The sequence below is a fragment of the Magnolia sinica genome, chromosome 10, assembly GCF_029962835.1.
Source record: "Magnolia sinica isolate HGM2019 chromosome 10, MsV1, whole genome shotgun sequence".
Classification (NCBI taxonomy): domain Eukaryota; kingdom Viridiplantae; phylum Streptophyta; class Magnoliopsida; order Magnoliales; family Magnoliaceae; genus Magnolia; species Magnolia sinica.
Genome location: NC_080582.1, coordinates 13,010,446 through 13,031,652, shown reverse-complemented (window position 1 = coordinate 13,031,652; position 21,207 = coordinate 13,010,446). Strand labels below are relative to the sequence as shown.

The following is a 21,207-nucleotide window of genomic DNA, read 5'->3' as shown; positions in this document are numbered from 1 at the left end:
GCAACCAACCCATTAAGTCAGGTTGCCCACGCCGGAATTGTGAGATTCAATCAGATCGACGGTCAAAAGTCCCATTTAGTTTCCTTTTTACTATAAATAGTAAGTTTTAGTTCAGGTATAACTTTTGATCCTTTTAGTTATAGAAGTCTTCCCAACATGAAAAAGTCTTAGAAAAGTTAGAAACATAACATGGTTGGGCCAAATTGGACACTTACTATGTTTGGCTGAAAACCATGAAGTCTAGTAAGAATAGAGGTCGTTTATTTATAGTAAATCACCCTTTTAGGGTTTTTGAGTCAAAGTCTAAGTCAAAAAATCCATTATAGGTTTGAGTTGCTTGTTTAAAGAGTTGTAATGTCATTTTTTATCATCAATCAAATTATTTCAAATTTATTATGAATTATTCATGCTTTTATCCCTCATGGATTCGAGGAAGCTCTGTAAGGAGTCTAGAGCTCTATGGATTTGGAGTAGATATCTCTTAAGGTAGACGGTGATTGACCTCATCATGTTCCTCCTTGTATCAATAATTTTAAATGAAAACATCACTCTCTCCTTTTACTTTTCCAGCTCATAAAAAAAAAATTACATTTTACATTCCGTTAAAAAAAAAAAGTTATTTTTTCTATCAATCAAAACAATAAGATTATCTTATATATGAAAAAGCTGTGGAAAAAAGTTTACAGCTGAAAGTAAAAAGGATCTCCTCCCAAGTATTTAAAAAGTTCCTTAACAAGCCTTAAAAATACACAACTAATTATTTTTTTGAAGGACTTACTAAACAAGGGGAAAAAAAAAAAAAAAAACAGAAGGTGGTTATAGCAAAGGTCAACCTAAAGTTCTTCAGAGTGCCTTCTCTTCTAGAAAAAAATCCTCTGTTCCGAGCTTGAGGCTTATTCAATTTATATGAACTTTGGGATATATCCATACAACATAAGGCCCTTGTTGATGATAGTATCAACACTGTTAATATTAGGGTTGCATGTAAAGAAAGGCTCAGGGTACCCATTATGCCTTTGTAGAATGGAGTAGATTTGGTAGATACTCTGGATTGAGATACAATGCGATCATCTTGAGTCACACTATCAGAGCGTGAAGTCGTCTTTCTTTTCTCTCATTTTTCTTCTTTTCTCTTCCATTTTAAGAATCCACAATTTATACCTTCTCAGCTGATAAATACACTAATTCTTCTACTCCTAATAATACTTTAGTACAAAATTGTTATTTTAGAAAAGGATTACAATACCTAAAAGGCAAATTCTTTGGCTTAAAAACCTTAAGTTAGAAAATAAGCACGCCACAAGGAAACATCTTTATTTTTTCAACCTACATTTATTACATTTTATTTTGATAGCCAATACTAATACTAGCAATCGACATTTTAGATAAACATCGACCCCACCCACTGAACTATGTACATAGCATAACAAGGAAAATACCATCTCTATTCTTGATGATTTTCACACAATATACACACATAACAATAATGTTCTTGACACTACACACCCACAACCTGAGGGATTTTCATCCACTCAATTATACCTTCAGATCCATCAGTTGACATAATGTAAGTGCATTGAATGGTTCCAGAGAGAAAGAAGGCCCACCAACAGATAGCTCCTGAGCCACGTGATGCATGGTTGGCCGAGAGTCTGGATTTGACCGAATGCAAGCAAGTGCCATGGACACCATAAATACAACTTCCTGTTCAACCTCAACCATCGGAGCCAAGAGACGTTGGTCCAATGTATCCTTCAGCAGTTTGTGTTGTCTATTAGGTGACATTAAAGAGGAGATGAGCTCCCCGGGATGCCTTCCCATCATCACTTCAAGTGCCACAACTCCAAAGCTGTATACATCGCATTTTTCAGTCACCCTCATGGTATATGCAAGCTCTGCAAGAAATAAGATAGTTCAGTCATGATCTTTTCTATATGTTAATCATCTATAACTAAACTCTTAATCATTAACAAATTAATTCACATGTGTTTCTTAAATTAGGTTTCATATCTTCTATATTTTTGTGGTTGCCGGACAAGGGGATCTCCTAAGGAATCTCTACAAAGTAAGCATGTGCCAATTGAGATGTGTGTGGTACGTACATGTGGAAGGTGCATAAGATGGGCCAAACTTTCAGATGAATTTGCTAGAAAGTCAGGATTGTCCACTCATCAGGCACACCACATGCATATATTGAGCGTATAATATTGACATTTGTTTTCCCAAAACTGTCCATTGATTTCACATGGCGGTGGCTTAATCATTATGTTTAGTGCATAATCGGGCCTACCTTTACATATGCCTCATATGTCCTACATGCATGAGAAGCTTGTATGTGTCAACCAGAGGGTAATGGTACAAATTTTATTGGCAAGGATTGGGTGACATGGGTATGGTTTCTTGTAATATTCTGGACAGACAAACCAAATCTCTCTCTCTCTCTCTCTCTCTCTCTCTCTCTCTCTCTCTCTCTCTCTCTCTCTCTCTCTCTCTCTCTCTCTCTCTCTCTCTTTCCATATATAGTACCAATATCCAAACCATTGATACAGTGGGCCCCAATATGGATGTTTCATGCATTAACAATTCACCTAATTGGAAATCCTAACCATTTTACTGGGTAGCAGATAGATGATCAAGGGAAAAAAAGCAATTGTGCACATTCAACAAAGAACGACCATAGATTCAATGGCTAGGATATTCCAATCTTGAAACTTCTTTTGTTGCGTTAGGCACTCACTGTGTGAGACATCACATCAACAGTTTGGATCACGAAACTATGGAACCCATGTGCAATAGAGAAAACCCAACCATCCTCTAGGATCTCAATCACAGTGAGCATGGCAGGATACCACATTTCCTAATACTTCATTTTCACACTACTTTTACGGGTTAGAAGCGATGAGCTTTCTCAAACATTTCTTAAATAGCGACAACCCATATATCTACAATTGGTATGCATGTAAATCAATGCAGACCATCTGAAAACATGGCCCATAATATAGATGGAGCAATTTTTAAAAAAAATACACTTATTGGAGGATTCTATCCATCCAATTGGTGGACAACAAATGAACAGTTTTTTTTTTTTTTTTTTTTAAGTTTCGAAGCACAAGTTTAATAGCTGATAACAGATGGTTTAGTTAGGGTAAGGGGTGTTTGGATAGTAAGTTACTTTAGATAAGCTACTTATGTTAGCAGTGTGTGTGGTTTTCTCTATTGCTTATTTAGCATATAAATATGTTTGTTAAACAACATACGTACTTGTTAATCAAAAAGTAAATCTTTTCAAAAATAAATAAAAATAAGAAGCAAAAAAGCATGTTTAGTTTCCAACATCATAAGTAATTATCCCTCAAGTCTGATTGGTACCCCTCACATCCACCATCCATCATGTGGGACCAACCTTTGACGTGAACTATTCATTGTTTAGGCCCCACCTTTGATCTGGGCCATCCATCATGTGGGGCCCACCTTGGATGTAGGCCATTCATTATTAGGGGCCAACCTTTAATGTGCACCATTCATTATGAAGGGCCCACCTTCAATAACCACATCCCATCATGTGAACCCATCAATAGGGCCGACTTTGATCTAGATTGTCCATCATGTGGGGCCCACTTTGATACGTATCATCCATCATGTGGGGCCCACCAATAAGAAATGCCCATCATTTGGACTGTCCATTATGTGAGCTCCACCTTCAATGTGGGTTGCCCATCATGTGGGGCGAGCTTGCCTTGGATGTGGGCCATTCATCATTAGGGGCCGGCCTTTGATCTGGGTAGTCCATCACATGGGGCCACCTTGATATGGGCCATCCATGATGTGGGGCCTGCTTGAATGTCCACTGCCTATCATGTGGAGACCACCACCTTTGACGTGAACTTTCCATCGTATAGGCCCCACCTTCAAAGTGGGTCGTCCATCATACCAGCCTGCTTCAGATACGGGCTACTTATTATTATAGGTTGACCTTTGATGTGGACCATTCATTATGTGGGCCCACATTAATATGGAGTCATCCATCAATGTGGGGCCCACCTTTTATGTGACTATCCATTCTGTGAGCCCCACCTTCAATGTGGACAATCCATCAATAGGGCCTCCTTTAATATTGACTTTGAGAGAGAGCCTCCTTTGATATGGACCCAGAGAGAGGGGGGGAGTTGCTTTTTGAGAGCCTCGTTAGCACATAAGTTACTTTTACAATAATGCCTACTATACTAACTTAAGTGAAAAGGTAACTTAATTACTTAACATAAGTTAAAAGGTAACGAATTTAGTGGTATCCAAACAAGCCCTAAATGTGAATTCAGGGGTTAGCCTTACCATGTAGCCACATTATTTCCACCATACATAATGCAACAATGATGGAACTCAAGTGTGCGAAGGAAAAGCATCCCTTATAACTATCTTCAATTGCATGGTGGTATTAGCTTTAAGTATTCATTGATGCTTCATAATTTTTAGCCAAAATAGACATGTAACAATTGCATTCTTAGCACAATTGAACCGAAAGAAGCCCGACTGGAAGTGGAAGTAGTCTATCATATTCGGGCCCAGTCCTAGGCAGGGCATGGCAGAATTGGACCTTAAGCGCATCCGGATCAAAGAAATTCATTTCTAATAGGGAGAAATTATCGTTTAAAGTTTGGATCATAAAGTAACCATAACTTTTGATCCAGATATCATCATGGAACACACGACCTACCGTTCTTTATGTAATGATGCTTCCGGGGTCAACCCACCTGCATAACAGGCCGTGTACCTCATCTCATTATTTGTAAAGTTTTAGGATTTTCGTACTTTTAGAAATTGCTTGTTAATTATGCTAGGAATCCTCTAATAAGGTTTGTTTGGAATTTCTATTTTTTAAAAATTAGGCTTTAGAAGAGTTTTACTATTTCGGATAACTTTGAATTAGGGTTAACGTTTTGCTATTTTGAGTAATTTCAAATGAGCGTTTTGGGTCTTCCATATAAGTGATGTAATCGATCATTCCAGATAAATTATTCTTAATTATTCTATAACATAACCGAAATTTCTCTTTTGTTTTCTTTTGGATTCAAGAAATCTGTTTGTTGATTTGAGGAAGACGATGATATTTCTCTCATTGTTTCACGCTCTTTCTACATCGTGTTAGCTTTAAATATTCACATATGCTTCATAACTTTTACCCAAAATAAAGTTCGGAATCGGAATAATACAATCACTGGTGTGTTTCTTTCCAAGGCCTCTTCCAACCATTTAATTAAGAAATATTATAGGGAAATATAAAATTTCTCATATTTCGGTTGCCCTAGATTGCCACATATGGCAACAATATGGTAACTAATGCACAAACTTTAAAGTATATAATTGCAAACAAAAAATAAGAAAAATAAAGACTAATTGCTAAAAAAACTATTAAAGCATAGTTAATGTACTAGCAACGAACCTGGAGCAATGTATCCGTAAGTTCCTGCAAGCATAGTCCAATTGGATGAATCAGGGACCAGCAATCGTGCAATGCCGAAGTCAGAGACACTAGCATCAAGTTCCGAATTCAACAGAACATTATTGCTTGATAGGTCTCGATGGACAATCGGCGGGGTGCAATCATGGTGCATGTATGACAAAGCATGAGCCACACCTTTAATAACCTTCACCCTAATAGTCCAATCCAACTGTATTGCTCCTTCGTCGTTGCTTAGGATGCTTGCCAAGCTTCCCCTTTCCATGTACTCATAGACTAGAAATGAACATCGAGCATGGGAACAAAAGCCATAAAGCTTCACAATGTTGCGATGACGGACTTCTGTTAATACTCGTATCTCATTTCTAAAATTTCTTTGATCAGATTGATCTCCACCTTCGAGTGGGTGAAGTTTCTTCACAGCTACTACCTGGCCTGTTTGGAGATTTGCTTTATAAACTTTCCCATAGCCTCCAATTCCAATGCAGTATATGTCGTCAAAACCCTCTGTTGCTTCCACGATGTCTTCAAACATGAGAATCCCATCATAATTCCATATTGAAAATGGATTTCCGCTGCTCCTTTCAAGAACCAATTGCTTCGGATTTCTTCTTCGTTGGTAATAAATTGAAGAAATGCAGGCGACCACAAATAAAAGAAATAAGGCCACTAATAGAGGAAGAATAATGAAGATGACAACTTGGTGTCCTTTCCTTGCATCACCATAGCTTGTTGAAGGGGCATTGCAGGGTTTCAAACCCCGCGCTTCACCACATAAGCCTTTGTTTTCTATGAATGCCTCTGCAGGAGCCTTCTGAAAGGTTTTGCTGATAGGAATAGGGCCTCCTAAATCATTGTATGAAAAATCTATGGATTGCAAGCTCATCATCCCTTCAAAAGATTTTGGAATCGAGCCAGACAACATGTTGTGAGAGAGGTTTAACAATTCCAACATTTGCAATTTCCCAAGTTGTGGTGATATCTCTCCATTTAGCGAGTTATGGCTAAGGTCTAATACAACCTGTAAGTGTATCAAATTGCCAATTTGGAATGGAATGCTTCCATTCAAATCATTTTCAGTCAATTTTAGATACCAGAGTTTGGAGCAATCCCCTAATTGAGGTGGTATAGGACCACTTAGGTGATTCATTGACAAGTCAAGAACCTCCAAATTGGATAGTTTTCCAATTTCTTGTGGCATCTGACCTGAAAGCTGGTTGTCATGCAAACTTAGGTTGAACAAAGAAGTCAGCCTCCCCAGTTCCTTCGGAATCTCTCCCACCAGATGGTTTGAAGAAAGACCAAGCACTCCCAGCTGCGTCAATTGCCCAATCTTGGGAGGAATTCTACCAGTGATCATGTTTCCAGGGAATTGTAGCATTCTCAAGTTTTGGCATTCTCCCCAGTTTGGTGAGAGTTCACCAAACAACCTGTTGTTGCTAACATCCATGAATGTGAGATGTGGATATACACCAAAGGCTTCTGATACATTTCCAGTGAGCTGGTTTCCTTTGAGCCGCACTCTAGTTAATCTAGTGCAATTTCTGAGGCTTTTCGGGATCTCACCAATGAAATGGTTGTCAAAAGCTGTGAATGCTTTAAGAGATCCACCCTGGCATAACTGAGGCAAATAGCCTGAGAAGTTGTTGCCGCTCAGGTCAAGTACAGAAAGATTTGTTATGTTTGTCATTTCTTGGGGCAAGGAACCAGATAATTGATTGCGATAGAGGGACAAAATAACAAGGCTGGTCAAATTTCCTAAAGTGGCAGGGATAGAGCCTGTTAGAAGGTTATTATACAGGGTTAGCTCGTTGAGTTTGATTAAATTCCCAACTTCTGGAGGAATTGAACCAGAAATTTGATTGTTGGAGAGGTACAAGAATTTAAGGTTTCTCAAATTACCTAAAACAGGAGTGATTGGACCAGTCAGATTGTTATTGGACATCTCCAAGTCAACCAAATTCTTGAGATTCCCTAATTGCACAGGAATTGAACCAGAAATTTGATTGCTGTAGAGGTACAAAAGTGAAAGGTTTCTCAAATTACCTAAAGCAGGAGGGATTTGACCAGTAAGATTGTTATTGTACAACGCCAACTCAACCAAATTCTTGAGATTCCCTAATTGTGCAGGAATTGAACCAGAAATTTGATTATCGCAGAGGTACATGACTTTAAGGTTTGTCAAATTTCCTAAATCAGGAGGGATTGGACCAGACAGACTGTTATTGCACAACTCCAAGTCAACCAAATTCTTGAGATTCCCTAATTGTGCAGGAATTGAACCAGAAATTTGATTGCTGTAGAGGAACAAAAGTGAAAGGTTTCTCAAATTACCTAAAGCAGGAGGGATTGGACCAGTTAGATTGTTATTGCACAACACCAGCTCAACCAAATTCTTGAGATTCCCTAATTGTGTAGGAATTGAACCAGAAATTTGATTTTCATAGAGGTAGAGGATCCTCATACTGGTCAAGTCACCTAATGACGGAGGAATTGAACCACTGATTTTATTTCCCCAAAGGCTTAGGATCTGGAGATTTTTAAGCAGGCCGATTTGAGATGGAATTTTCCCAGTGAGTTGATTGTTATGGAACTGAAGGGAGATGAGTTTGGTCCAGTTGGTAAAGAAACTTGGAACTAGTTCACCTATCATTTCATTTGATGAAATGTCAATCTCTGAAATGTTAGTGAGGTTAGCCAGTGAAAGAGGTAAAATGCCAGAGAGAGAATTCATGGAGAGATCAAGGGAGGAAAGTTTTGAAAGAGAGATGATATGAGCTGGGATGTTTCCAGTGATGGCATTGCCACTGAGATTAAGATGGAGGAGATTTGGAAATGAGGGGAAGCTCAAGTTATCTAGCTTACCTAGCAAGCCGGCATTGGGTAAGCTTATCTCTGTCACGCTTCCGAGGCTGTTGCATGAGATCCCAATCCATTTGCATGGTGAGATTGTCATGGTACTAGCATTAGTAGAAGGAAGAAACCATGAATGGAGAGATTGTGATTGCAGGAGGCTGTCTTTCCATTTCATTAGAGCATCTGCTTCTTCGAAGGTGGATGTTCCAACTGCACTGGAAAAAAGAAAGACTGCCAATATAAGTAGAAGAGAGTGGGAGAAAGATGTTTTCATGGCGATTGCTGTTATTGCTTATGGGGTGATAAAAATGGATGCATGTGTTTTTATAGTCGAAGATTTCGACTCAGTCAGATCATCTACAGTTCTTCCTTGAACAATAAAACAAAATCCCAATCGAACACAAGCAGTTTTGTATGAATTGTTGAAAAGTTCATGAGTCAACAATAATTTTTGTATGAGATGAACGAATGGACGCCTAGCTAACCCTAGCATGATATGAGGTCTAGGTAGGTTTGGTCTTCCCTTCCAGGCCGGCTCCTCAACTAAATTAGGTCCATTTACACTATGAGGTCCTTCATGTTCAGCCGGCAACTAAAAAATTCAGACCCATCCAAACCATTGGTGGGCCACACACATCAGGAAACAGTTGTGATGGGAACACCTGTGCGAAGTATTAATTTTCAGACTGTTTATGAGGCCTGTGTGTTTCGTTTTAATGCCATCCAATCCATTCATATAAGATGAGCCCCGTAAGGATAAATGTATAGACTCTTATTTTAGGTCATTCCAAAACATAGGTTGGCCACGTAAAGTGATTTTATTGGTTTTATGCATGAGTTTACAGGGCATGGCCGACCTTAGTTTTGGATTGGGCTGATTTTTCTGCTCCAAGAACGTAATGGGGCAGACATGTATGATGGATGGCGTGGATTTCAGGAAAAGATCAAGGTGAGCCCTACAGATGTTTATTTAGATAAGTTTATTAACAAATGTTATAAAGGAACCGGCCTATTTTCTAAATTACAAATTCGAACAAGGCATCCTCTCTTTCGACCTTACGTTACCAGCCGGACGCAGATTGCGACAGTAAAACTAGGTGGGGCTACCGTGGTGTTTGAGAGAAATTCATCCCGTCCATCCATTTTTTCAGATCAATTTAGGACATGTGCCCAAACATGACAGGAGGATTAAATATCTACCGTGGAAACAATCGTGAGACCACAAAAATTTTGGATTAGGCTTATATTTTTGTATTTCCGGATAGGAATGAACTTATGAACCCTATGGGTGGCATATAAATGTCATAGTGGACCATACGTTCTTTTCTCCATCATGCAGCCCAATTGACTTTTGGATATCCCTCATTTTTTTGGGCCTGTCTCAAATGATCCGGAAAAAAGGATGGATTGAGGGACGCGGATTAGATACTTACAGGTTTGAGTAGCCAGTCTGCTTAGCCAGTCTGCTACTGAAGCGATGTTACCAATGTGGGCCCCATTATGATGTATGTGTAGTATCCACACCGTCATCCATTTTGAGATATCATTTTAGGGCATAAGTCAAAGAATTAACGGATAAAAAGCTGTCGTGGACCCCCACCACAGAAAACAGTGGGGGGAGTGATTCCCACCGTTGAAACTATCCTAAGGCCCACCATAATGTTTATTTGAAATCCAACCTGTTCAAAAGTTAAAAAAGACATGAAGTAAGGTAAAAGACAGATATCAACTTGATCTAAAACTTTTGTGGCCTTTAGAAGTTTTTAACGGTGGACGTCACTGTCCCCACTGTTTTCTATATGCTGGGTCCACTGGAGCTTTGGATTTAACTCATTCTTTGGACATTGCCCTAAAATGATCTCTCCAAATGGATGGAAGGTGTGGATACCAAACATACATCATGGTGGGGCCACGGAACTTGGTGACGTCACTTCAGTAGGGAGTCTCGCTACTCAACCTGCCAGTAGCTAATCCGCGCCCTGGATTGAGTAGATTTCTCACAAATATCAGCCTACCTCTACATTTATTCCATAGCATCAAAATGACCTCCTCTGCGGAAGGGGATTAGGTGCTGCCCCGGTCTCACCCCAGACGGTGCGGCCGGCCCTTCCCATGGGCCCACTTTGATGTATTTATTCTATGTCATGCCGTCCACTCATTTTGCCAGATCATTTTAAGGCATAATTCCAAAAAACAAAGAAGATCCAAATTTCAGGCCGACCATATGAAACAGTGGGGTGATTGAACTCCCTAACATTAAAACTTTTATAGAACAATGTAATGTTTCCGTAATATTTATTTGCCATCCAACCTGGTGATAAGGTCACATAAACCTGGACGCGCGGATGAAAAACCAAATATAAGCTTGATCCAAAACTGTTGTGGCCTATCAATGAACAATCACCACTGTTTCCTATGGTATGGCGCCCTACCTTAGAAATGGATCCATTTCAATTTTGGATTCATGCCCTAAAATGACATGAGAAAAGTGCTAAACTGCATGGATATACATCAAATGCATACATCAAGGTGGGCCTCACAGTAAGGGCTGCACCATCTTCGGTGAATTTGTGGCTGCACCATCTTTGGACGTAAGTTTGTGGCCGCACCTAATCCACTCCCCCATCAGCCTTTCTTTTTTAACGTAAAATCATGACCATGCTAGCTTTTTCTATTATTCTTGTTTGCCTCTCAGTCTGTATTTTTATTTTTATTTTTGTCACGTGTGGTGTGTGTGGGTGTGCTAGAACTAATTGTGTGGCTCAATTCAAACCAAACAACATTGACCTCAAGCACCGAGATACGCACATATGTCAAATGTGATCTTATATGACCGAGCCCTGAGAAGCTCAGTTGCCTATTTAGCCACTTAGATTACCGCTACTCCTAAGATAGAGCTAAAGTTATGATAAGAAAAGATAAAATGATGATTGGTGTTGAGGTCAAAATCTGGACAGCTCTTCCTTAGCTGCACGAACTTCGAATTGTCAATGCCCTTTAAGCCTGCACACTAATAATGAGCAAAAGGAGACTCTGGCTAAGCCAGGGGACCCTCCGATGCCTAAGCCAGGTCACAGGAATCTGGGTCTAAGTTGGAGATTAGGGGGAGAGTACAAGATGTTGCGTACCTGTAGCAATGGGGTCTCATTGTATTTATACCTGACTATAGGACAGTCTGGGTCCGTTAATCTCGGCACGATCAGCGGGATTCCCGGATCGTGGAGATATTGCTTGTAATCTAGAGATTGTGCGGTGTATCGTGCGTATCTGCGAGCAAAGTTATCGGTCACGTCTGCATAAGGCAGTTTCTTATTTCAACACATGAAGCACCCGCTCCCTGATTTGGCCTCAGCTCGGCTCTTCTGGTTGAAGAGGCTCCGATCATTGCATTTGCGAGCCTTCACCATTATAAGGACCGTATCCCAAGTCCGAGCCGGTGCCCGGCCTGAACTTATGGACTTGGCCTCTTGCCTGTAGAACGTTCCAAAAGTCTTCCTTCTGAGGCTACTAGTTTCCTGTCAAACAGTAGAGGGACGGTCTGGCCTATCCGGTCGGAGAACGATACCTCCTATCTTGGTCTCTGATTGTCTTGAGCCAATCCAATCATTAGTCTTGGGATTGAAGCAACTGTGCGACTTATCGACGAATCCTTCAGTTGTGTGTATCACATAAGATATTCGCATGTCCAATCAGGTCAGTATGACGTCGACCCTCGGAGTTATAAGGGGCTCAGATCTTCCCATAACAGAAGCCCCCTACTCTTTGAGGTCGAATGCGAACTCGGAGAGTAAATACATGTGGAAGATCGATCACCTCTTCTGTTGAACTTTCCATACGTGCCGTCGTCATCATAATTTTTGAATTTGAAACGTCATCTCCTTGGGAGCTCCCGACCGAGGGCTAACCTTTAGCGGACGCGTGGCGACGGTTAAGATTTCGAATCATCGTCTGCCTATGGCTGATTGCCACGTATATCCCGAGTAGCGTTTCAGGCGGCGCTTCCCTTGCTCGGGCGTCATTTCATTTATCCAGAGCACACTGCTCGATGTCAGAGGCATGCCATTTGGCAGAGCTCGAACCAATAGTGCGTGGCCACATAAGCTTTGAAGTTGGCTCGCGACGATTCGGCTGCAACCATCATTCCTTGTCATTAATGCAGAGATTTGGCAAGGTCTATATAAACCTCCTCCGAAAACTCCTATTTACTTTTGCGTTTTGTGTTTGAGTTGATACCGGAGGAGGCGATTTCTGGCAAGGGCGATTTCTTCCAATCAAGGTTTTCCGACAGGTGATTCCGACCGACCAGGCATTTTCCGGTAGAAGCGATTCCCGGTTCAAAATGTCGTTCGACCTGGAGACTGTTCGAGACTATAATGATGACTCCGAGCCGGGGAGCTCTAATGACATGAGAGGGGCCTCTAAAGGCCCCTTCGAAGATGTACCCTTGCACCCCCCGCCTCAAAGGCAGAAGGAGGCAGGGGCTCAGACTCATCGGACTGGTAAGAAGAAAGCCACCCGAACCTCCCGGGTCACAACTACCGAGGCTATTGAGATGCCTGTAAGTGGGCGGGCCTCGGAGGTTATTCCAGGAGGCTCCGTGCTGATGGAGTCTCAAATGGGGTGGATCTGTTCGGAGTTTGAGATCCCAAACTCTGTTCAGATCAGAGTCCCTTGATACTGCTGGCGCTCCTACTGAAGGGGAGGTAGATATCTTTCTCTGCGGCCTTCAGTGCGAGCTCCGTCTCCCTATGAACCCCTTCATTCGAGCCCTGACTGCCTATCTGGGACTGGTTCCCGGACAATTTGCCCCCAATGCTTAGAGCGTGTTAATATCTGCCTTCATCATCTGGCGTCAAGTCGGGAACCCGGAGATGACACCAGAGGAGTTGATGAGCCGGTACCTGGCCAAGCATGACAGCCATGAGCCATGGTACTACTTTGCGACCCGAGGCAGCAAAGGGTCGGGACTAGTCATGAACCTTCCAACCTCTAACAAGGACTGGAAGAATAAATGGTTCTAGGCTTTGGGCGAGTGCGAGGCGTCGACAGCGGAGCTTCGGAGCTTGACAACTCAGGTCCCCACCCGATTCACCATCCCAGGTCGGACCTCGTGCTCATTTTTCTTTTATCTTTTTTCCTTCCGTTACAGTCAGACTAAGCTCTTTTTTTTCTTATCCTTATAGATTTTCCAAGAGGTTCGCCCCTCCTCACCTTGGACCTGAAGAACTAGGTCACCAAGGTTAGGGTGTGATCGGGGGAACTTCGCTCCTGGTCGGATCTGATTACTGCCGCCAATCTCCACTGGTCTGGGCTGTGCAAATCTAAGTCACTTCCCACCTCCTTTAGTAAGTCTTTCTTCTATCCTTCTGAAGGGATTGAATTTTCTTAACTTTGGTTGCTGACCCTTTATTTTTCATGCAGGCATGGCCGAGGCATCTGGTTCTCGGAGGAGGAAAGTCGCCCCAACAGCAGAGGAGATGTTGAGGGCTGAGCCCCGGATGAAGACCACTGTTCGGAGGAAGCAGGCCCCTCCTCGCGGGGAGGGCCCATCAGGTCCAACTTCTGTTGCTGTATCCACTGCTCGAGCCCCAGCAATCATTGTTCCAGTTCCAGCAACCATAACTCCTTCCCTTCCACCTACCGTCGTTCCCCCCACCGCGGAGGCTCGTCCTTCAACCCCCTGCATAGTTGTCTCATCATCGTTCGAGCGAGAGGGGGCCGTTCGGATGGCTGACGCCATGATCCCCCCTCCCGAGGCCGAAAATGATCTCGGGGCTGAGACTCAGGCCTCGGCTGGTAGTAGGACCGGGGTCGCAGAAGCAGCTGGCTCAGCCCAGGTGGAGACGAGCGATGGGAGGTTCGAACCTGGGTATCATATGTCTTGCTTGGCTCCCTGGGCCACTAAGCACGCCCTGGAGGAGGAGATAGTCGGCCTCCTCGCCAAGTCGGACGACTCTTTTCTGAACGACATGGCTTCCGTACTCTACAGGGTATATATATTTTTTACTTAGATTCTTTAGCTTCTGTTTGCCATTCATATACTCATACTTTTATTTTTCATTCAGTCTATCTTGAAGATTCTCTTGACTTGGAAGAGAGTGCGGGAGTTGGAAAAGAGAGATGTCGAGGCGGAGGTCCTCAAGACTGAGGCGGGGATCTTGTGATATGAAGCTACTTTCCTCCGACTGGAGTAGGGTGAGCTGTGCTGGCAGCTTGAGGATAGAAAGGCCCGAGAGCTTCAGCTGCAGAAGGTTATAAGTGATCTTGAGACCCGATGCAGTGCGGCGACGGCCGAGCTAACGCGAGCCAGGGCTCATGCAGATTTGCTGGCCAAGGAGAATGCCCAGTTGGGCGAAGTCTTAGAGCAAACTAAAGTCAAGGCAGCAGAAGAGCAGAGCCGAGCCGTTGTTCAGGAGATGGACGCTCAGCAAGCTGAGGATGAGGCCTCCCTGGCTGCCGCGGTGGCTGCCGCGATGGACACCTTCAAGACCTCAAAGGAGAGGGAGGCTGAAGCCACTAAGTTTTACGACTGTGGCTTTGACGCCTGTCTTGGAGCAGTATAGGATTTGTATCTAGACCTTAACCTTGACCCTCTGCTTCCAGAAGACACTGGAGAGAAGCCCGCCGAAGAAGTCCGTCCGGACCAAGCCCCCAACTCCCAAGCACCTCCGACTGCATAGTTTTTAATATTTCTTTCATAGTTGACTGAAATTGTCTTTTTCGTTATGGATTTTATTTTTTGACCCTCTAGAGAGGGCTTCTGGATGATGATTCTGTGTTAATTGGTAGTTGATTTTTGTATGTTGCTTACTGGTTATTGATTGCCAAATTACCTTGCTAACGAGTAGGTTTGCTTTAGGACATGGTCGAGCCGATTCCTTAACGGATTGGCTCATTCCAATGTCATCGCGTAGGATTTTGATCCTTGATGGCATTATTGTTGTTGTCCCGATCCCTAGGGGATCGGTTAGTCCCACAATTGGCGAGAACCTTTCTTTCGTCAATTGGGTGGAATGCCGGCTCCTCTATTAGGGACTCGGTTCATTCATTGGCTTTTCCCCCCAATTCAGAGGGGATGCTTTGTAGACTTGTGGGATAACGTTCTGTCTTTAAGGGATCAGCTTGTTCAGTTCGCCTCTACTTTCGAGAGGCAATTTTTCTAAGTAGATAGTCCACTTACGTAGAAGTTATGAATCTTTATTGAAAGCCTTAAAGGCTAGTCGCTCGGAGGCGTACACTTATTTGAGGGCCTTGAAGGCCGCTACATCAGGGATAGTAGACTTTTAGGTGCTCGGCGTTCCACAGGTGGGGGAGCTGACGGCCTTCGAGATCTTCTAAGTGATAAGAACCCGGTTTGGTCAATCAGACCATGCGGTAGGGTCCTTCCCAGTTAGGTCCGAGCGTTTCAGCCCCTGGCTCAGCAGTATTATGGAATACACGCCGAAGGACCAGGTCTCCGGGGTGGAACCTCCTAACCTTGACCTTGGAATTATAGAACCGTGCCACCTGCTGATGTCGTGCGGTGACTCAGTGCTTTACGATCTCTCTGACTTCTTCGAGTAGGTCCAAGCTAGTGGCAACATGCTCGGAATTCTGGTCTTCTTGGTAATTCCTCACGCGAGTAGTAGGGAAGCCAATCTCAACTGGCATCATTGCCTCCGAGCCGTAGGAAAGGGAGAATGGAATTTCCCCGTTTGAGGATTGAGCCGTGATTCTATAGGCCCAAAGGACGAATGGGAGCTCCTCGGCCCAACTGCCCTTCACTTTTTCCAATTTCATTTTAAGATGGTGCTTGATGACCTTGTTGACCGCTTCCACTTATCCCTTGGATTGTGGGTGCTAGGATGAAGAATAAGCATTTGTGATGCCGAGCCCTTGACACATGCCTTAGAACTTATCGCTGTCAAATTGTCGGCCATTGTCTGATACGATAGTGCGTGGAATCCCAAACCAACAGATGATATTTTTCCAAACAAAGTCGATCACTTTCTGCTCCGTGATCTTTGCAACGGGCTCGGCTTCAACCCACTTAGTGAAGTAGTCAACTGCAACGATGGCAAATTTGACTTGCCCCTTCCTTGTAAGCAGGGGGCCGATGATATCAATCCCCCACTGAGCGAATGGCCACGGACCACTCATGGGAGTCATTTCCTCCATCGGTTGCCTCGGCACGGCTGCATAACGTTGGCATTTGTCACATTTCTGAACGTAGTCTTTAGAGTCCTCCTTGAGGATTGGCCAGAAATATCCTTCCCAAAGTATCTTCAGGGCCAGGGTTCGGCTGCCAGAATGGTTTTCACAAATTCCTTCGTGGATCTCGCGAATCACATAATTCGCTTCATCGGGTCGGAGGCACCTAAGGTAGGGCTGAGAATGTCCCTTTTTGTATAGGATGTTGTCCAGGACGATATAGCACGCTGCTCGGACTCTCAAGCGCCTAGCTTCCTGCCTATCCGAGGGGATCTCTCCAGATGTGAGGAAATTAAAGATCGGATCCATCCAGCACAGAGTAGCGCATTGGGTTGACCGTCTTCTTCTCTGCTTGGTCGATGCTTGGATGCTCTATGAACTCGATGGGGATGATCCGTGGGATCCTCCCTTCCATGGCCGAAGCTAGCTTTGCTAAGGGATCTGATGGATCGTACAGCTCCAAAATTTCTCGATTAGTTTCCTTGCCTCATCCAGATAGGCAATCATCCTTGATTCCTTGGCTTCATACTCTGTAGACTCTGTAGAGATGTGGTTCACTACTAATTGGGAATCACATCTGACCTGGAGAGACTGGATCCCCAGAATTGCAACCAGCCTGAGTCCAGCTAGTAGAGCCTCGTACTCTGCTTCATTGTTTGAGGCCTTAAAGCCGAGTCTGATCGTGTACTGGATCAGTGTAGAATCGAGAGCAATCAAGACAATTCCGGCGCCAGCTCGCTTGGCAATGGATAACCTGTCTACATAAAGGACCCATCCGGCTTCTGACGCAATCCCCGGGTTTCCTGGGGGGTCAGGCGGAGTCATCTCAACCTCGTTACTGACCTCTTCTTCACTTGGAGTGGTGAATTCTGTGATAAAATTGACCACGGCTTAGCCCTTTATCGTTGTTCTTGGACGGAACTGGATGTCGAAATCTCCGAGTTCAATTGCCCACTTAGTTAGCCGACCTGAAACCTCGGGCCTCTGGAGAACTTGCCTAAGGGGGGAGTCGATTAACACAATGACAGAATGAGCTTGGAAGTATGGGCGTAGCCTCTGAGCTGAGACAACTAGGCTGAGCGCCAATTTCTCCAGAGCTGGGTATCTCGTTTCGGCAGGCACCATGGCCTTGCTCACATAATACACTGGATATTGTTTGTTCCCTATCTCTCTGATCAGAGCCGAACTAACTGCTTAGGCCGAGACCGCAAGGTATAGGAACAAGGTTTACCTTCTTCGAGTTTGGACAGCAGAGGCGGCGAGCCCAAATACTACTTCAGTTGCTAAAAGGCCTGTTCACATTCTAACGTCCATTCTACCTTCTTATGACCCTTCAATTATTGAAAGAAGGGGAGACATTTATCTGTAACTCGGGATATGAAACGTCCAAGTGCCACAACTCGCCCCGTAAGGCATTGTATTTCCTTGACAATCCAAGGCGAACTTATGTCAAGGAGTGCTTTGATTTTGTCAGGATTTGCTTCAATGTCTCTCTGGCTGACCTGAAACCCGAGAAATTTTCCTAAGCCAACTCCGAAAGCGCACTTCACGGGATTCAACTTCATTTAGTATTCTCGGAGGACGGTGAAGGTCTCTCCGAGATCTCTCAAGTGATCAGACGCTTTGATGCTTTTCACCAATATATCGTCAACGTACACTTCCATAGTGCGTCCAATCTGTTTAGCAAACATCTGATTTACCAGCCTTTGATACGTGGCCCCAACATTTTTTAGGTCAAATGGCATGACCCGGTAACAGTAGAGTCCCTTATCAGTGACCAAGGTAGTCTTCTGCCTGTCTGGGGGATGCATCATGATCTGATTGTACCCAGAGTACGCGTCCAGGAAGGAAAGTAATTCATGACCTGTTGTACTGTCGACCAGCTAAACAATTCGAGGCAATGGGAAGCTATCCTTCGGACACACCTTATTCAGATCCGAGTAGTCTACATATACCCGCCATTTCCCATTGGCCTTTTTAACAAGTACCACATTTGTAATCCAGTCGGGGTAATATACCTCTTCTATGAAACCAGCATTGAGCAGGATTGAGACCTCGTCAGCAATGGCTTCGTACCGCTCAGCATCGAACGGCCTCCTCTTCTTCACTGGTTTATGGTTTGGGTCCACGTTCAACCTGTGGACCAAAACGTCCGGAGAGATCTCTGGCATGTCCGCATGTGACCACGCGAAGAGATCCCTATATTGTCGCAAGAAAGCCAACATTTCGGACCGTTGTTCGGAACTTAGTGATGTTCCGAGCTGGATGGTCTTACCCGGGTCAGCTTCATCAAGTGGCACTTTCCCCAGGTCTTCTACAGATGAGCTTTCCGCAGGCCCTCGGGGATCCAAGATGTTGATAGTAAGTGCTTGCTTCACGGATCCCTTTTTAACTGTTACCGCGTAACATCTGTAAGGCTCGCGCTGGTCGCCTCGGAGGTAGCCTATTCCACCCTCGGCAGGGAACTTCATCATCAAGTGATAAGTGGAAACGACCGCCCTCATTGCATTGAGAGAGGATCTACCCATGATAACATTGTGTACAGATGGTACATTGGCAACAAGGAAGTTAACCATAAGGGTGACTTGATGTTGCCCTTCTCCCGCAGTCACTGGGAGGAAGATGGCTCCCTCAGAGATCACTCTCTCTCCAGTAAAATCGTGCAGGGGGGTCTTCATAGGTCTGAGGCACAACGTGGAATCTTCATTCTTTTGAAGGCCTCGGAGTAGATCACATTGGGTGAGCTCCCGGTGTCTACTAAGATACGGTACACCTTGTGGTTAGCTATGGTAATAGTAACCACCAGGGCATCGTCGTGTGGATGTTGGATCCCACGTGCATTGTCTTCTGTAAAGGTTAGGCTGTACGGGCTGACCCGAAGCTCCTTGCTAGGCCACTCAATCAGATGGATGTAGTGTTTTAAACTCCTTCGAGAGTGAGCTTTCCGAGCCCTATTTGAATCCCCCCCCCCCCCCCCGGATGAGCCCCCGAAGATGGTGCGAATTTCGGTCGGCTCTTCCGTGGGGTTGTTCGGTCGTTTTTGAACTCGCTCTTCCTTCCGAATGGTTCTTTCTCCTTTGGTGTATCGGTGCAGATGCCCCTTACGAATGATAGACTCAATTTCATCTTTGAGATCCACACAATCATCTGTATTGTGGTCGTGATCTAGATAGAAGCGGCAGTATTTGCATTTATCCCGATGCTCCGGATCGGCTATCATGCAGACCGGCCAATTCAGAAGTTTCTCTCCTCGGATATCCAATAGAATTTGCTCGGTAGATGTGTTGAGGGGGGTGTAGGAATGGAATTTTTCTTCTGACTTTCTGCTCGGACGACGATTGCAGGGGGCGCGGTCGTCTGGTCCCTTGCTCGGAGCTTGAGGTTCCTCGTTCCTCGGCCTTTTCCCTTTTCCAATCGGCTCGGTCACCTGGATATTCTTGCGAGTACTGGAAAACTCCTCAGCATGGGCATACTTCTGAACTTTGGTGACAAGCTCGGCTAACGTCTTCAGAGGGTTCTTCCCAATGGAGAAGGTGAACTTCCCTTCTTTCAGACCGCTGAATATTGCAGCAAGTGCCATCTTATCATCGTAGTCTTTCACCTGCAATGCTTTCTCATTGAAATGAGTAATGTAGTCTTTCAATGATTCATTAGTCTCTTGTTTGATAGTGAACAGGTGGGTATTTGGCTTCCGACTCTTCTTACCGCTTATGAATTAGGTAAGGAATAATCGGCTAAGTTCAACGAAGGAATCGATGGAGCCGGGTTTGAGCTGATGGTACCAGTTCCAAGTGAATCTCGTGAGCGTGATGGAAAACCCTCTACACATCATTGCATCTATCTTTGTCTAGATCTGCATCCATGAGTGGTAGGCTTCCACGTGCTCGGATGGGTCTCCGGACCTAGAGTGTTGGATGACGGGAGGTACCCAGAACCTCTAAGGCATTACCTTGCCCATGATTTTTGAGATGAAAGGAGGCTCAGTCTCTTCCATCATCGCCTGGATGGCGGCTGGAACTGATATTGGCTGTTGGTTCTTTTCCAGCATCAGAATCTTCTTGTTCAGTTCTGCGAACTGTGTTTCACAAGGATCTTTGTTTTCCACCACCATCTCCCAGACGTCTTCCAATTTGGGAGTTTTTCTCCCCCTTCTCCTTTCTAACTCATGGCAAAGGTCCGTCAGTGCCAGAGCCGAGGTGACTGAGATATTCATTGGAGCTGGAGTCGCTGTGTTCCTGGCTGGAACTCGCGCTTGTGTCGGGGGAGGGTTTTGAGCTGAAACTGGTGCCTGAGCGGATCGATGTTGAGATGCTTTAGGCCTTACATTCCTCGACGCGGAGTGGGCTTGCATTGCTAGTCTAACAGTTTCTAGAATAGGATCTCCCTTCTCGGGACGTGGTTGCAGCTCCCATTGCTACTTCATCTGATTTATCTCATTATGCAGGGCTTATATCTCGCTTTGCATAGCGCAATACTTGCTAGCCCGATTGCAAGAGCATTGAGAAGGTCCTGGAGTCGACTCGGCGTGAAGTAGTGAAGAAGAACGGATCTACTCTGGTTTCGCAATTACCGCTTTCTTCTTCCCTCTTGCCATAACGCTTAAGAATGGGAACCTGACTTTTCGTATTAGATTCCCACAGACGCCACCAAAAATGTTAAGATCAAAATCTAGACAGCTCTCCCTTAGCCGCACGAACTTCAAATTG

General features: G+C 44.2%; 1 protein-coding gene across 1 annotated transcript; it reads right to left on the bottom strand.

Annotated features, from left to right (window-relative positions):
* Positions 1-1,536: 1,536 nt before the first annotated feature.
* LOC131217350 (MDIS1-interacting receptor like kinase 2-like) lies at positions 1,537-8,411 on the bottom strand. The gene is made up of 4 exons (XM_058212264.1): positions 7,922-8,411; positions 7,790-7,861; positions 5,438-7,429; positions 1,537-1,895 (listed from the first exon to the last, which is right to left on the bottom strand). Exons 1-4 carry the CDS (start codon positions 8,409-8,411, stop codon positions 1,537-1,539), a joined length of 2,913 nt encoding a protein of 970 aa, XP_058068247.1.
* Between the last annotated feature and the right edge of the window lie 12,796 nt (positions 8,412-21,207).

What these genes read in the sequence shown, in the direction of transcription:
- LOC131217350 (XM_058212264.1), bottom strand. Translation starts at nt 8,411, where the DNA reads ATGACAATCTCACCATGCAAATGGATTGGGATCTCATGCAACAGCCTC. An exon ending in GTCATTAGGTGACTTGACCA is followed by an intron (nt 7,862 to 7,921) that starts GTATGAGGATCC and finishes CTACACAATTAG; the next exon opens with GGAATCTCAAGAATTTGGTT. An exon ending in TTACGGATACATTGCTCCAG is followed by an intron (nt 1,896 to 5,437) that starts GTTCGTTGCTAG and finishes TATTTCTTGCAG; the next exon opens with AGCTTGCATATACCATGAGG.